The 16,576-nt window shown below is 34.6% G+C and overlaps 1 protein-coding gene across 1 annotated transcript in view; it reads left to right on the forward strand.

The window, feature by feature from the left end:
- The window catches only part of LOC145666042 (opioid-binding protein/cell adhesion molecule homolog), a 476,706-nt gene extending 460,420 nt beyond the window's left edge, over positions 1-16,286 (forward strand). The window contains exon 10 of the mRNA XM_081733141.1: positions 13,805-16,286. Coding sequence (XP_081589267.1) covers positions 13,805-13,980 — 176 coding nt within the window. The 3' untranslated portion in view covers positions 13,981-16,286. The remainder of the gene's footprint in view (positions 1-13,804) is intronic.
- The last annotated feature ends 290 nt before the right edge of the window (positions 16,287-16,576 follow it).

Consider the following 16,576-nt stretch of genomic DNA (forward strand, 5'->3'; position numbering starts at 1 on the left):
ACTATACCTTATCTGCTCCATTTTGGAGTGAAACATCCAAAAGGAACCAAAATAGTATCAGAACAACTATGGGAAACTTAAAATATTTCAATTAAGGTATTATATTCTTTCCTTTACATTTTTGACAATAGTTACTTGAGAATTACTGACTGTTAGAAAATATACTAAATATAATTGCTTTTGTGCTGGCAGAAGGATTAGATTTTCCTCATCTGCTTGCAGTTTCAAATGATTTGCAACATACTACTAAAATCGTCTTTCCCTCTGTATGACTGAGTACAAAGCTTGCATGTTCTCGCAGATACGTAGCGATCAACTTGCCTGTTATTTGGGACGTGTTGCATCTCCCCAATGCTCTTCCGCGTCTCGTAGCGCTCATACGTATAGAATGGTTGCAGGCCATGCTGAATCGATAAACTTGAAAGATTTTATTGTCTGCATTAAGGCGTCCGGTTCTTTCGTCTTGGAGTAAAATACAGAGGACATCGTGAAATGAAGAAGGATAGTTTAAAGTTACATTTTGATGAATTTCCGTAATAAATTATGCTTTAATTGTTTGTTTAACGGCAGCAAAGGTGGTAACACAGGGAATTCGCCACTACCTCTGTGTTTGCTATATGTACCTACTAAACATATATAGTAAAAAATAAAACAGTACGAAATTTCAGTTTGCTGTAGTACCCAGTGAGGCTTACGTAAATCGACTATCCTAAACCAAAGAAATAATATTGTACACCTCATGATTAATAATTTTTGTAGATGTGAAGGAAGTCATTTCATCGATATCACAACGTAACAGCAATACGAAGAAGACCCTACTAGAACAGCGCTCCAAACCAACGATAGCATATCAGGTTACCAATGCTGTATTTTTTTATCGCTGTTATTGATCGTCACTACAACGTGATTCTGTCTTCAGCTGACATTGAATCTTATATTCCTGTTATTGGATATTACCAGTGTGAGAATTAGGCTATTTATATTGACAGACAGTCTGATATAGTACAAATTAAGACATAGAGATCCGAAAATGCATAATTTCAACCGGAAAATTCCGCCCACCCTTTACTCTCATATGCAAATCTAATACTATACAAAGGTAGAAAACAAGAAACTTATTAAATCAATAAACTAAACAGGGTTGAAAATACCTTGCACTTCATATGTACAATGTAAGGTGTTTAGAATTTCATACATGACTTCATTATATGTTTCTCCTTATCCTAATTCACCCCCGACACAAACTGAAGTGCATGAATACACGATTGCAAGTGACAACTATGGGTAAAATAGAATAGTTAAACTGGGTGATGAAGAAAATAGGAAATGAAAACTTTAAGTTTTACGTCCCACGGTTAAGCTAAAGGAGACGGTGATTATGAGAAATGAATGAAATGGTGGAATGAAGAAAGTGGGAGGAAACGGGAGAACCCCGAGAAAACCCACGAGCACGGCGTTTGTCCCCGCAAAGTCCACACGGCGCGAGCTGGGAGCGAACCAGGGACTCCCAACTCCGGAGGTGAACGCTCTATCACTAAGCCACCACACCCCCATGAAGAAAATAGGGTAAAATAGTGATATAATGATAGTTATAAGTATGAAAGTTAATAGTTTATATATTTTATTTGAGAATACGGTTAGCAGGTTATAATTATTTAAAAAAGACCAAAACAATGGATTTTGGTAATATACTCAAACATTTTATTATTGAATATGGTTTGAGCGTAGGGAAACAAGCATCCTCGGCAGGGATGCTTCAATTAGTTTCTTCGGTAGGGACCGAAATATGATTGAAGGAGAAATTCCCTCACTCTCCCTGGTAATTTGAACCCTGGTTATTACTATAATACGCTGTCAATGTTATTGCCGATCGTTGTAATGTGTTGCCACAGTCTTGTTTGCCTATTTTATTTTCCTCGAAACAGGCTATGCCACGACAAGCAAACACATGTTTACAAACAGTTTATAAGCAGCTGGCGCAGTACAGAACATATTCATGTATTTCATTGCCAGTGAGCATTCTCAACATTTTAACCACAGCTGGAAGTCCGGTTAACTTCAACAGAAAAATTTAAACCCCCATCTTTTAGAGCTTGAATGCTGAAACAGAAATAATTAAGACGGCGCTGTTAAAATAGTCTAACCAGAATTACGGTACATGAGATAACAGTGATTCATGGAGATCCGAATTAGACCAGTAGTTTGCAACATTTTTTTTCTTTCTTGACTGATTGCACATTCTATTGAATACTTAAGACAACGCAACATACTTCTTCCATTTTTTAAAAATAATAATAAATATTATTTCTCTTTAAAATTGCTAACAAGCGATGATTTACACAATAATCGATAGCTATTTAGAGGAAAATAGGGATCTCCTCATAAACTCATGTTGAGAAAAAAAAATGCCTTAGACTTTCATAACAACTTTTACGTTCTTCATTTTGTTGGAATAATTATTTGCCAATTATGTTTGCAGGTATCTCAGAAGGTCATGTATAAGAAGATTCCCCATTGGGAGGATACACATCACAATAAAGATTATTTTTTAAGAAAAAACATTGTTATTCAAAGTTTCATACATTTTAGGTGGAAAAGCATAGAGTAAAGTTCCATAGAACAAGAACTTATATAATTCAATGATTCGTATTCCTTATACGCATTCCACTTATACTATAATAAATCTGTATTTTCCTTCAATATCTTTAAGTTTATTATTTTAGATCAAGATCTCATATCAAGAAAAGGCCTTCCGCCTTTTAACGTGGCTCTATTTTCCGTCTACAATTCTTGCATTCTTCCTACAGTAAGTAGTTTTTGACTTCTGTTTATTGCATTCGCAATTACTGTGGACATTATTACTTAAAGAGCAAGAAGTCAATAAGCGTTTTAAAGGAAAATAAGAGATATTGCTCTTTAGAAAAGAACACCGTAGAACATAAGATGTTATGCCAAATAAATAATATGCGTTACTGACGAAAATGTCTATTTTTGTGAAAACATAATTAGAGTTAACATTTGCATTCACAAAATTTGCTGACACAGACGACAGTTCAGGGAATTTTCCTAACGGAATAAACATTTTTCTCTTGTAAGAGATTTTTCAACGTTTAGTCAAGAAAGATTTAGGCGAAAGTGATTTACTTTATCATCACCATTTGTTATAGAAAGGGGAAAAGAGTATGTTGAAGACTTATATGAGACTAGGGATAGAGTGTGTAGCCTAAATGTTGAAGTAGCAAGTGAAGTAGGCGAGGATGATAAAGGGTTTAGTATTCTTCGGGATGAGTTTGGAAATACTATATTCGAGATTAGAATGGAAAGGCAATCGACATAGATAATATACCAATCGAATTCATTAAAAATATGGGAGACAAGGGCAAGAAAGAATTGTTCCGACTCTGCAATGAAATATATGAAAAAGTTAGTGGCCGAAAGACTTTCTAAACATGATCATGATAACGATGGCTAAGAAATCGAACCCAAAGAGATGTGAGGATTATAGAACTATTAGTCTCATATCTCATGCAGCTAAAATTCTGCTCCGAATACTGAACAGAAGACTGTATGGAAAAACAAACGAAACAGTTGAGGGAAAGCAGTTTGAGTTCAGGAGAGGTAAGGGTACAAGAAATGCAATTGGATTATTAAGGATGATCAGTGAAAGGTGTATAGAAAAAGGAAATGTTGTATTTATTGATCTGGAATAGGCTTTTGACCGAATTGTTGCTGGGAGTTCTATAGAAGATTGGGTTGGAATGGAAAGATCAAAGACTCATAAGAAACTTATATATGAACCAACAAGTAAGTGTTAGGACGGGAAAGGAACTAACAAAGGAAACTGCAATTGGAAGGAGAGTTCGGCAAGGATACTGTCTCTCACAACATTATTTAATGTCTATTTAGAAGAGATATTCAAAAAGAGCTTACATGATGAAGACGGCATTCAATAGAAGGTAGAATGATTAGATGTATAAGATTTACAGACCGTATGCTTTTTTTTAAGAATTTGAAAAGAAAATCAATAGGATGTTAGGAAACGTGAGGAAGGGTTTTGAAGAATATGAAATGAAAATAAATGTTAGAAAGACAAAAGCCATGGTGATTGTACTGTATGGGATGGAAACATGGACGTTACGTAAAAGTGAGGAAAAACTACTGAAAGCCTTCGAAATGTGGGTGTGGAGAAGAATGGAAATAATTAGTTGGGTCAAGCATAAAACGAATGAGAGGGTATTAGAAATGGTGGGGGAGAAAAGAACAGCTTTAGATAATATCGGAAAGAGGAAGAGAAACTCGTTGGGACATTACCTGAGAAGAAATTGCATCATCATGGATGTGCTAGAGATATGGTGGCAGAAAAGAGAGGAAGAAGGAGAAGGAGACTAAAATTAATGGACAACATAGAAACAGAAAGATCACACGTAAAGACGAAGATGTTAGTGGACGACCGTAGAGCATGGAAGCTTAGCTGTGGGAAGTGACCTGCCAATAAGGACAGAATACCTATGATCTATCTAAGACGGAAGTTAGTTTTCTATAAAATATTTTTGTAACACTTCTGTGGTTATCTGTAGTAAGTACATATTCATTTTCTGTTACGACAAATGTGACAATCTCATGTGGAATTAAGTGCCGAATGAAAAATGCATTAAACGAATTCATTATGTGAGATAAGCAAGGAATAATCGATCCAAGACACAAAATTGAGCTCTGCAAGCCACTCTACTCTCATATTTAAGACAAAAACGTCAATTTATTATTTTGTCACTTCTTTTTCTAATTCCTTTTCATATACAAGGATAAGTTATAAGTCTCACAATGTTTCCATAACTAAAACAGCAGATAGATGAATACGCCGTGATCGGCCGTATTTACAGGTTCAAACTGGCCCATAAAGTAGTGTAGCAAGCGTGATGTTTAACATGGAGGCCGTCTCTTCGACAGTATCTTCAGCCAGTTTGTATTGACAGTGACTATGAGCGCTCAACAACATCTGATACGTGAAACTGTTACGGTATTAGTTCGAACTTGGCCATAATATTTCTCATACGAGAGGACAAGGCACGGTGAACTACAGTACAGCAGCTTGTTGATTCCAGAAATGTCATGCAGCTTGTAAAAATGTAGATAATCACCGAAAGTTCGGCCACTCGAAGTTATACGACACACTGGTTAGGAAAATCCATCCACCAGCACATAACAGTTGTTAAACTTTTAACAATTATTATGTGCTGGTGGATGGATTTTCTTGACTCAGCTATCTTGTCTCAGTCCACTGTAGTGCGTCACCTTCACAAACCAGGAAGAAAACCATCAGGACTTGCCGCATTCTGTCACATGAGTTGACTCCAGCTCAGGCCCAGAGAAAAGTAGATGAGTGCGACAAACTCTGTAAATCATGCATGCATGAAGTGCGTTTTCTAAAAGAATTGTCGCATATGACGAAACTTTGATGTTTTTCCGATATCCAAATGTTCAAGAACAGTGCTTGAACAAGGAGCAACTTCTAGAAGCAGCCGCCGAATTGGGTCGTTTCTAGCATAAAGTCATGCTCTGTATGTGGTGAAACTACGAGGGATATTTCACTTCAAGTTCATTTCTAACAGTCGTACCATCAATGTCGACCTTTCTTTCCAAACTGTTAGAACGGATTTATGTTGTACTACGCCAAATATATCCTTAATTGCTGAACCAAAAGCGCGTTCTACTTCAAGAGAATCACGCAAAATCAAACTGGGCTGAAAAAAAATGCAGAAACTTTGTGATATCGAATATATGCAACATCCACCATATAGTCTTGACTTTGCCTCACAGGATTACTGATTGTTTTAGTCTGTAGCGCAGATGATCTTTTGTTGTAAACATGATGCTTCAACAACCAGTAGGAGGTAAAAGCAGTCGTGACTTACTTCTTCGCTTCTAAGGACAAGACCAATGTATTGACGTAGAATCGAGGAGCTGGCTGGAAAGTGGCTGCAGTCAGTCAAACATGAGGGTTTTATTTTCAATATTAACATGCAGTGCGCTGAACATCGTACTATTGTACTGTAATAAATGCAGATATGTTGAGCACCAGAATATTGCAAGATTTATGATTCAGCAATACGCATGAGCAACTTTTAAGTATTTAAATGTTCGTATAGAAATAATGCCAAATAATAACTTACAACTGCGCAAAATAAATCGAAAATTATTTTCGGTATTCTTAGTGCTGTGTTTGGTTTGAAAGAGTAAAAACATGACAGCGCTAGAGCATGGGTAGTTGAAATATATTTTTCTTATAGGTCTTTTTTTTTTTAATATTTCTGCCATGAAGTATAGTTCTAATATTCATGTTTAGTCAGTGAAGTTAATGAAAAGACATAAAAGACTGAAATATTTGTACGTAATAAAAAGTGTTTTCCGCAAGTCATAGAGGTTCTTATGTATTTGGCTGCTGACTGAAATTGTGTGTATCATGGACACTTTGTGCAGCGCTTATCATTTGGTTTATTATTATTAATATCTGCTGTTCATATGTTATAATAATAGATCACAAGAAATGATAAGCGTATTCTTCTAAGAGTTGCACACTTTCCAAGCTATCTTTAATTCATAATCCTTTGCGTTATATGCTAAAACTGCTGAAACAGGGGTTACGTTCGGCCTCGTCTCCTCTGCTCTGGCTGTCACTTGTATTCGTGCCTTATTACAGTTTAAAATATTATTGGGAACTATCAGTCTATACTTAGATAAATCCATATTTCAGGAAATAAACGGAAATGAGATAAATTAAACTTAGGTCAAATCCCTTTTTCATTATTTTCCCTAGTTTGATATCCCAAATGGAAGAAGTGTGGTACTTTCTTGAAAGAATTTTAGTGAAAAATACAGGGAGTTCCCTAATACTAACAACATTAATAATAATAATAATAATAATAATAATAATAATAATAATAATAATAATAATAATAATAATAATAATAATAATAATCGTTAAAATGCAATCTTGGCCCTTAACACATATTTAGAGAAATCCTTGCCTGAACATTATTTTCAGCAAATTATCTCTTCTTGTCTTTCCCAATAGAAACTACTTGTGCAATATCCTAACTATATATAAAACTACATGAGCTGACATAAATTATTGAGCACTTCCTGTAGGGGTACAATGATTAAATTTGGTATGATTGTAGCTTTCCGGAACTAACCCACAGGAAAATTGTCAAAAGTGAATATTTTTAATTTTTAAGGGGTCTAAAGAGGGGATGAAAAATTTCCCTATGTTATTTAAATGGACCTTCTTTTGGACTTATAATCTCATGTTTTAGGTACTTAGAATTGGAATAGAAACTTGAAATTCGTTATGCTTACACATTTTCGTGAGCACTACCTAAGTAAATCAGTACAAGTAAAAAATTCTGACCTTACAGTGGTTTTATAGGGAACTGAAAAATCTTTCCCATGTTATTTATATGGGACACCTTTTACACCCTCAAATTATTGACCACTTCCTGCAGGGCTACAATGATTAAATTTGACATGATTATAGCTTTTCGGGACAAACCCACAGGAAAATTGCCAAAAGGGAATATTTTTAATTTTTAGAGGGTCTAAAGAGGGGATGAAGAATTTCCCCATGTTATTTAAATGAGAATTTTTACGGACCTATAATCTCATGTTTTAGGTCTTAGAATTGGAATAAAAACTTCAAATTCGGTATGCTTGTACATTTTCGTTAGCTTTACCTAAGTGAATCATCAGAAATGAAAATTTCTAACCGTAAAGTGGTTTCATGGGGAACTGAAAAATGTTTCCAATGTTATTTATATGGGACGTCTTCTATACCCCAAAATGTTTAGGCACTTCCGGCAAGATTAGAATGATGAAATTTGGCATGATTGTAGCCTTCCAGGACTAACCGACAGAAAAATTGCCAAAAGTAAAAAATTCCAACTTTATAGGGTGGTTTTATAGGGAACTGAAAAATCTTTCCCATGTTATTTATATGGGACACCTTTTACACCCTCAAATTATTGACCACTTCCTGCAGGGCTACAAAGATTAAATTTGACATGATTATAGCTTTTCGGGACAAACCCACAGAAAAACTGCCAAAAGTGAATACAATTAATTTTTAGGGGGTCTAAAGAGGGGATATAGAATTTCCCCATGTTATTTAAATGAGACTTTTTCTGGACCTATAACCTCATGTTTTAGGTACTTAGAATTGGAATAAAAAATTCAAATTCGGTATGCTTGTACGTTTTCGTTAGCTTTACCTAAGTGAATCATCAGAAATGAAAATTTGAAACCGTAGATTGGTTTTATGGGGAACTGAAAAATCTTTCCAATGCTATTTATATGTGACGTCTTCTATACCCCAAAATGTTTAGGCACTTCCGGCAATATTAGAATGATGAAATTTGGCATGATTGTAGCCTTCCAGGATTAACCGACAGAAAAATTGCCAAAAGTAAATAAAAATCCAACTTTAGAGTGGTTGTATAGGGAATTGAAAAATCTTTCCATGTTATTTATATGGGACATCTTTTACAGCCCCAAATTATTGTGCACTTCCTGTAGGGCTAAAATGATTAAATTTGACATGATTGTGGCTTTTCGGGAGAAACCCACAGAAAAATGCCAGAAGTGAATATTTTTAATATTTAGGGGTTCTAAGGAGGGAATGAAGAATTTCCCCATGTTATTTAAATGGACCTTTTTTGACGTATAATCTCATGTTTTAGGTACTTAATATTGGAATAAAAACTTGAAATTCGGTATGCTTGTACGTTTTCGTTAGCTTTACCTAAGTGAATCATCAGAAATGAAAATTTGCAACCGTAGATTGGTTTTATGGAGAACTGAAAAAATCTTTCGCATGTTATTTATGTGGGACGTCTTCTACACCCTAAAATGTTTAGGCACTTCCGGTATGATTAGAATGATGAAATGTGGCATGATTGTAGCCTTTGAGAACTAACCGTGAAAAAATTGCCAAAAGTGAATATTTTTAATTTTTCAGGGGTCGAAAGGGGATGAAGAAATTCCTATGCTATTTAAATGGGCGTTTTCTTGGGATACAAAATCTTATCTGTCAGATAGTTGAGATAGGAAAAAAAAAGAAATTCGGTAGAATTTCGCTCCGCTGCAGCTGCCTTTGTCCCCACTTTGAACTCGTACTGCATACACGCCCTTATGACGCTCTGTGGAGGTCTCATTCACTCTGTTCTTACGCAAGTTCACAATGTAACTGAACTACCATAACCAGGTAGTATGCTACACATACGCAGAACAACAGCTGACCTTCGTCTTATCCTCATTCGCATTCAACTCAGGGTGGGAGGTCCTATTGAACACAGACCTCCACAAAAGCGACAGAACTTTCTTGCTTACCTTTATAAATTAACAGAAATAAAAAATTCGAACTTTGGTGGGGTTTATTTATATGAACTACTTTTATGTCTCAAAATTATTGGGCAATTTCTTTAGGATTACAATGACTAAATTTGGCATGTCAAAAGAAAATTGCCAAAAGTGAATATTTTTAGTTTTTAGGGGATTTTTGAAACGGTTATTACGGAACGTGTTTGTTACAGTTGCTTTATATGTTGTATTCTTGTTGATCTCTTGTTAAAATGCACGGTTATTGTTACCTTAAGTTATCATTATAGCGGTTGCTGTTAATTGTTTAATTTTATTTAATGTTATTTGTTTTAAACAGTTGTGCACTACATATCAATTCAAGTACCTCCGATAATTGTAATCGTTCCGAGGACAAGAAACTGCGCTCTCTACACAGCGCATCATTCGCATATGAGCATGAATCTCCTTGACATTCCTGGAAACATCTGTACATGTTCATTACAGACAAAAGTTATGGACGCCGTGATAAAAATTGGCAATTGATACTATAAAAGGGAGATTTTTTCGATTATTTTTTCAATATCTCGTAACGTTTGCAAGATTTGAGCCTACTTCCGTTTGAAGTTTCTAATTCATGTATGATAAGTGTATCCTTTCTTCTTGCATTCAGTATGTAATAAACAAACAGATTACATACACAATTAATTACAATGTCAGTTATAGATGGTGCTCAATGGGCAAAACACTGGAAAAATAAAAGTTCGTCTTAGACTGCAGAAATGGTTATCGTTCCTTTTCAATTATTTGGGCATAAAACAAACGTCTGAGACATTTACAACTCCAATATACAACGATGTGGTGTTGCAATGCATAATGCTTAGGATATGATGCTCTTTTTTTTTTTTTTTTTTTTTTTAATTTCAACACTTCCAGCGTACCCGTAAAAATGTAATAAAGAAATAACAACTATACCCAGGGAACAACACCATTGGACTTTCATTTCGGAGTATGATACATGTCTGCTGCAAAAATTCCTTTTCACTTATACTTGATAGTAACATAAGAGTCTACGCAAAAAGAAATCCCTTCAAGCTTCTTTATGGAGAATGCTTGGTGCCTGTCCAAATATAAATCATATTGAACTTCATTTTCACACTATGATACGAACCTTCCCAGACACAAATACCACTACGTTCCACTTTTTTTAGTATACGAAAGACATGACGAAGCAAAAGCTTTCATTCAAAGGAGTATGTGTGTAGCAGGATACCACAGGGGTGGTGTGGAAATACTACAAAGTTACAAGAAAAAGAATCGACCTTTGTCTTACAAATATGCAAGAGTTATGGTCGAACAAAAATCCGAGATTTCTTTTTTGAAAATTATAAATAAGAAAAAAAAAAACTCTGAAAATGAGAATCCAACATCATCATTCATTATACAACAAGTCGATAAATTGTGGTTGACAAAACAAAGGTTGCTATAAAAATAATATACTGTGAGTTACTAAGCAGAGTATTAAGGAGCAAAGGATGATAAATATTAGATCTGGGGATGTTGGGCCGATTTAAGGAAATATTAAGAATAAATGCACGAACATATGACATGCGAGGCCGTAGGCCGAGCAAATACGGGGGTCTGGGGGCGAAGCCCCCAGCTGGCCAAAGGCTAGTTATACTATAAAGTTCTTAACGAAACGATGATTTATCAATTTATAAGAAAATCTCGTGAGCTGCTTTAATCAAAAATTAAAAAAGAAACTCACGTAAAAAAGCGTGAATAATATTTTTTTAGAGAGAGAGAAGGAAATGACTTATTTATATTATTGGATTGTAAATGAAATGTTCAGTTCATTTACGAAATATTTACAAATTTGCTTCAGCATCATTTGAGAAAATCATTCATACGATTACGCCCACTAGACAACTAACGATCTTACTGGCTTTGTTCTATTGATGACTTGCGTCGTATTATAGATTTCTTAAGGAACTATTTATATGAACAAGTAATGCATAAATTTAATTGATTTTAGTAAATCTATATTAACGTTTACAAGATAATGGTTAATTCTAACTAAGTATTACAAGATTTTTTTTTTTTTTTTTGTATTTTCTCCTATTTCTTGCCCTACGTGTGATGTTCCTTGTATTTAGTGATTTTCTTTCTTCAAAAATAGACTAAATGAAAATCCCAACTTTGGAAATTAATAACTAGGGTGCAGAAAGTCTGTACAGAAAAGTATTTCACACGTAATGGTTTCTGTGAATCGTGTACAGTAAAAGGTTTTTGCTTACGTATCAAAACTAACCACTGTTAGTAAACTATTTCTTTTTTATATTTCGAAGAAGAATTGCTTTCTTCACGTTGCCGTAGTGTTACTGCAGTATTTATTTCTGAAATATGGAAAAAATACATGAACAATTTCAAAGGATTTTTTTTTTTAAAGGAAAATATAAGTTATCCCTATGGAATATTTCCAAGAGAAAAAACTTTTAAATTATTGGAAGTTTCTTTAATGAGATGTTGATTAATGAAATTTTAATTTGTCGTTGGAGTGTCTTTTAAAAAGATGGCAATTCTTTTTATTTCCAACTTCCAGTAAACTTCCCCTAAATTTTTGGACTTTTGAAAAAACCGAAATTTTATAGAAAAAATTGAAATTTTATAGAAAAAATCTGGTCTTGGTCCCTTTAAAGATATGGTCTTTGAACTGTATACCTACATCTGAATAAACGGACGAAGAGTTGAAGGAACATGCAGAAATAATTCTTTTGATAGGTTTGGATTTAAAAGCATTTAAACTGATTTAAAATTACAAATAAAATTTGATTTTTTCTAAACTAGAAGACCTGTTTCATTTTATTTGTTGTTTGAAAATAATGAGAAATATCATAAGAGAAAAAACAAAACTCATTTCAAACAAAATGCTTCTATAATTTAATTTTAATATTATATTTTCTTCCTATCATTAAAAGACTGCATGTTTCTTTATCATAGTTGATGGTCTTCTCTTTACCTTTTAAATTATTACAAACGAAAAAACACTAGCCCTTATTGTAGATTTATCAGCTCGTGCATTTGTATATCTGTTGCACGAGCTCCAACGTTCAATTCTTTGAGTGAGTATCAGATGCATTAAGTAGTTTAAATTCCATTTTAAACTGTAGGTCTTGTCTTATATAGCCACGTTGCTCATAAAAAACGTAAACGCTAATCAATCAATCAGAGAAAAATATTTAAATTCCATCGATCTGCTGAGTGATGTAGATTGATACCATGAGAAAGAAGCGTAGTAGGATTGAGTTGAGTTTGATTCAACTTGATAGCAATTGGTATTTGCCGGCAACTATTTGTGGGGATTGCTATTGCGGTCTGAAGCAATGGAAAGATTGATGATTTATTACATGAAATATCATGCATTGCTATCTTACGAGGAAGGTCCATAAACCGTGAGAGTTGAATTTTGATGAAAATTTGTGACAAGATTCGGTTCGAGTTGCTAAGTAATGTGGTAATAGTCATTCGATACGCAAATGCTTGGTTGAGCTGCTACACCAACGCCATCTTGAAATGCGGTAGGCAAAGTCCAAGAATACCCCTTTGTCACACAAATGAGAAAGCTTTTGGTAGATTTAACTTCAGTAAGGTAAACCGCGATAGGGCATCGTTCAGCAGTCTATCCCATCGCGCTTCGAAATTGGTATAATTTGTTGCAGTTTTATTATTCCATTTTTTACTATAGGTATTTCAATTTTAATTAACGATTTCAATCACTAGGCTCAAGATATGATTGGTATAGTGAATATTGTATAAAGTAACTACTACTGCATTAGTTAAAGCTCTTCGACTGCTGCACGACCTCATTTCATAACACAAACCTAATTAGCATAGCTTTTATATGTTCTTGTGGGTGAGAAGGCTCTTAACTTCGAATTAAAAACAGATATGTAAACTTTGGTTATGGAAATGGATTCACAAGTAAATTCCAGTGCTATTGGATACCCAACGTGACACCCTTGCCATTTATCATATTTGACCGCGATTTAATATGGCGCCTTTCAAGATGGCGATCATGCACTAGAAGTACCCTCGCATATAGATACCCTATCCCGATTTACCTTACTGAAGTTAGATCTACCGAAAGCTTTTTCATCTTTGTGTCGAAAGGGGTATTCTTGGACTTTGCCTACCGCATTACAAGATGGCGTCGGTGTAGCAGCCCAACCAAGCATTTGCGCATCGAATGACTATTAATACATTGCTTAGCAATTCGAACTGAATTTTGTCACTAATTTTCACTAAAATTCAACTCTCACGGTTTATGGACCTTCCTCGTTAGTAACATGTGTTGACCATTTTCGCCAATCATTTCTCTGTGATGATTTACTTTGTAACATTCCTCTTACCTAATTTAATTTTTCTAATTGAACTATATTATTTGATTGTCTTACAGATTTTGAATTTCCTGATAACGTGAGGAGCGACGAAGATAGCGTCTCATCTCCTGGACAAGGAAACGACTCGAGTAGTGAAGCTACGAGGACAGTAAGACTACCTTTGGAATGGACGTGCATCCATTGGAATGCATTCTGGTGGCTGCTCTGTTTACTTTTCTCAAGTGCTGGTTGACGTCACCATCATCTATAAAACAAAAGAAACAAACTGAAGGGTATCGCAATGAACAATGCAGACAAAGATACATTCCATACAGTGGAAAGATTGTTCCTTGTAGCAATCCTTGCTTAAAAAACAAAACTTCATTGCTATGAAATGAATTTCATGATGTGTTCCTTTGAGCTAATTAGTATATATTAAATAAAGAAATAAACAATAAACGAAAAAGTGTGTGTATGTGTGTAAGTGTATATTACGTAATGTGAGTGATTGAACATTATTTTTGCTTTGATTTTTCTAAAAGGAAAACTGGCGTGATAACAGTGACATTGAATAATGAAGTAGCGTTTGTATCCAAGAAATAAAACTGATTATATATATATATATATATTGCTAACTGATTATAAACTGCCAAACGTACGCCATATCAGTGCTACGCTAACATTTTGCATATTCTAAATACCTATATATACAGTTTCAGCATTTTTAAGTACAGAAATATTTCTGCGATATAACAAAACACCTCAGGTACTATTATCTATGCTGTACAGTTATGTTTTTTCTGAGAAAAATTTGGAAAAATAATATACAAGCAAATGCAGAGTAGAGCACCAATCCCTCCCTGTTCTGCATTCAGCTAAATGTAAAATATACGTATGCATGTGAGAGTGTATACACACTATTTTGTGACACTATGTGAACTGTGGTGATTGAGATATTGTAATTGTAATAAAATGAAAAAAGACAAGAAATGTATTAATAATAAGTGCATACCATTAATAGCTTTAGCGTTTGTAATTTCAAGTTGTACTCACTACAAACTATATAGTAAATAGTTTTGATAATTTATGTTGTGGTACAAATAAGGTTTATAACAACATATTCCTAGTAAAACAAGCTAAGAAACCTATAACAGAACATAATAGATGCATTTAAAAGAATTTATGAAAATTGGTACTCTGACTAACTGTGGATCGCTAATCATCGTGGTGATAGTTACTCGTTGCAAAAATGCCTTGTTTACCCGCTACATATAACACATATAGCACGCAGTAACCGGGTGAGGCTGTGCCGAGTTATACCCTAAAATCGCCCGGAAAAAGGCAGAAAAGAAAATGTGTGCAGGTAGCCTGATACCTATGGGAGGGGAACACGTGACCAAGAACACGACAGTAGTGTCACAGAAGCAGTGTTGCCATCCCAACACAAACTTTTAGTTTTTCAAATAGAAAGTATACCATTTTATACCACTAAAACAATTGGCATACAACGTGAAAGAAAACAAGCAAACAGTGGGTTACCAATGTTGTCAATTAAGGGTGATACGAGTCTCTAAATTTGAGAAATTATGGGGCCTGTACAGAGAATCGAACAAATATACAACAATAGCAAGACTGCGGAAGGAACAAATGTACAGTAGTGAGTAAAGCACAGCATGAGCAGCATCGGCCTAATATCGGCCATTTTCAGTCATTTTTATATATCTCTTCCTACCCAAGTTGCGGGCCTGAATTTTAATTTAAACGGCATCAGAAGTGTTAATGTTCATCACAGAAATCCCGAAAACAATGGATTCGACACTAATATAGGTTATTTTCGAACATTTGTATATACATCTCCCCTCCCCCATGTCACGGCGCTGAATTTGGATTTAAGCGGCATTACCAGTGTAACTGTTCATGTCAACGACCCCGTAAACCATGGTTTCGACGTTAGTATCAGTCATTTTCGATCATTTTTTAATATATATTCTCCTTTCCCCTCCTTAAAGTTTCGGCGTTGAATTTGGATTTAAACTAGATCGGAAATATCACTGTTAATCTCAATGGTCCTGAGAGCTATGGATTCATAGTAATTACGATCATTTTGCATCCTTTTTATATATCTCCTCCTCCCCCGATTTCCTGGGCTAAATTTGGATCTAAACGGCATCGAAAGTGTTACTGTTAACTTCACCGACCCCGAAAACTATGGATTCAACACTGATATCGGCTATTTTAATATTTTTTTATATCTCCCCTACCCCTCCTCTAAGTTGCGGGCCTGAATTTTTATTTAAAGAGCATCGGAAGTGTTACTGTTCATCTCAGCAAGCCCGAAAACTATGCGTTCGACACTAAGATCTATTCCACACTTCCTTATTCCAAGTTGCACCTTTAAAGTGAAATGGTAAAATATATACCAGGCCCGAACCTCATCTATGTTGAAAATTTTTATCGAGATCAGTCTGCTGGTTCAAGATTTGTTAAGTTACAAATGTAGTGTTCATCATTTTTATATACTGTATATAGATAATTTGTCGCACTAGAAAACAGGTATTTGTTTACAAACAAAATTTTGTACATAAAGTTTATATTAAAGTTTGTATTTCAATATTAAATAATAGCAATTTAGTTTTAGTGCATGAGTATTAGTGAAATTTGCCCACTGCTTTCTCTTTTAAGAAGTAATTTGGTTAAAATTAACAAAATTTCACCAGATCAAAGAGCACATTAAGAACTCAGTTTTATTCAAGAGCCCTATTTGTTGCAACAGAAACGCTTCATGATGGTAGATGTGTATGGAATTGTAAAAGTTATGTAATTAATGCACAATCAGAAGTAAACGACTA

This window comes from Thermobia domestica, chromosome 12 (assembly GCF_964235325.1).
Source record: "Thermobia domestica chromosome 12, izTheDome1.hap1.1, whole genome shotgun sequence".
Taxonomy (NCBI): domain Eukaryota; kingdom Metazoa; phylum Arthropoda; class Insecta; order Zygentoma; family Lepismatidae; genus Thermobia; species Thermobia domestica.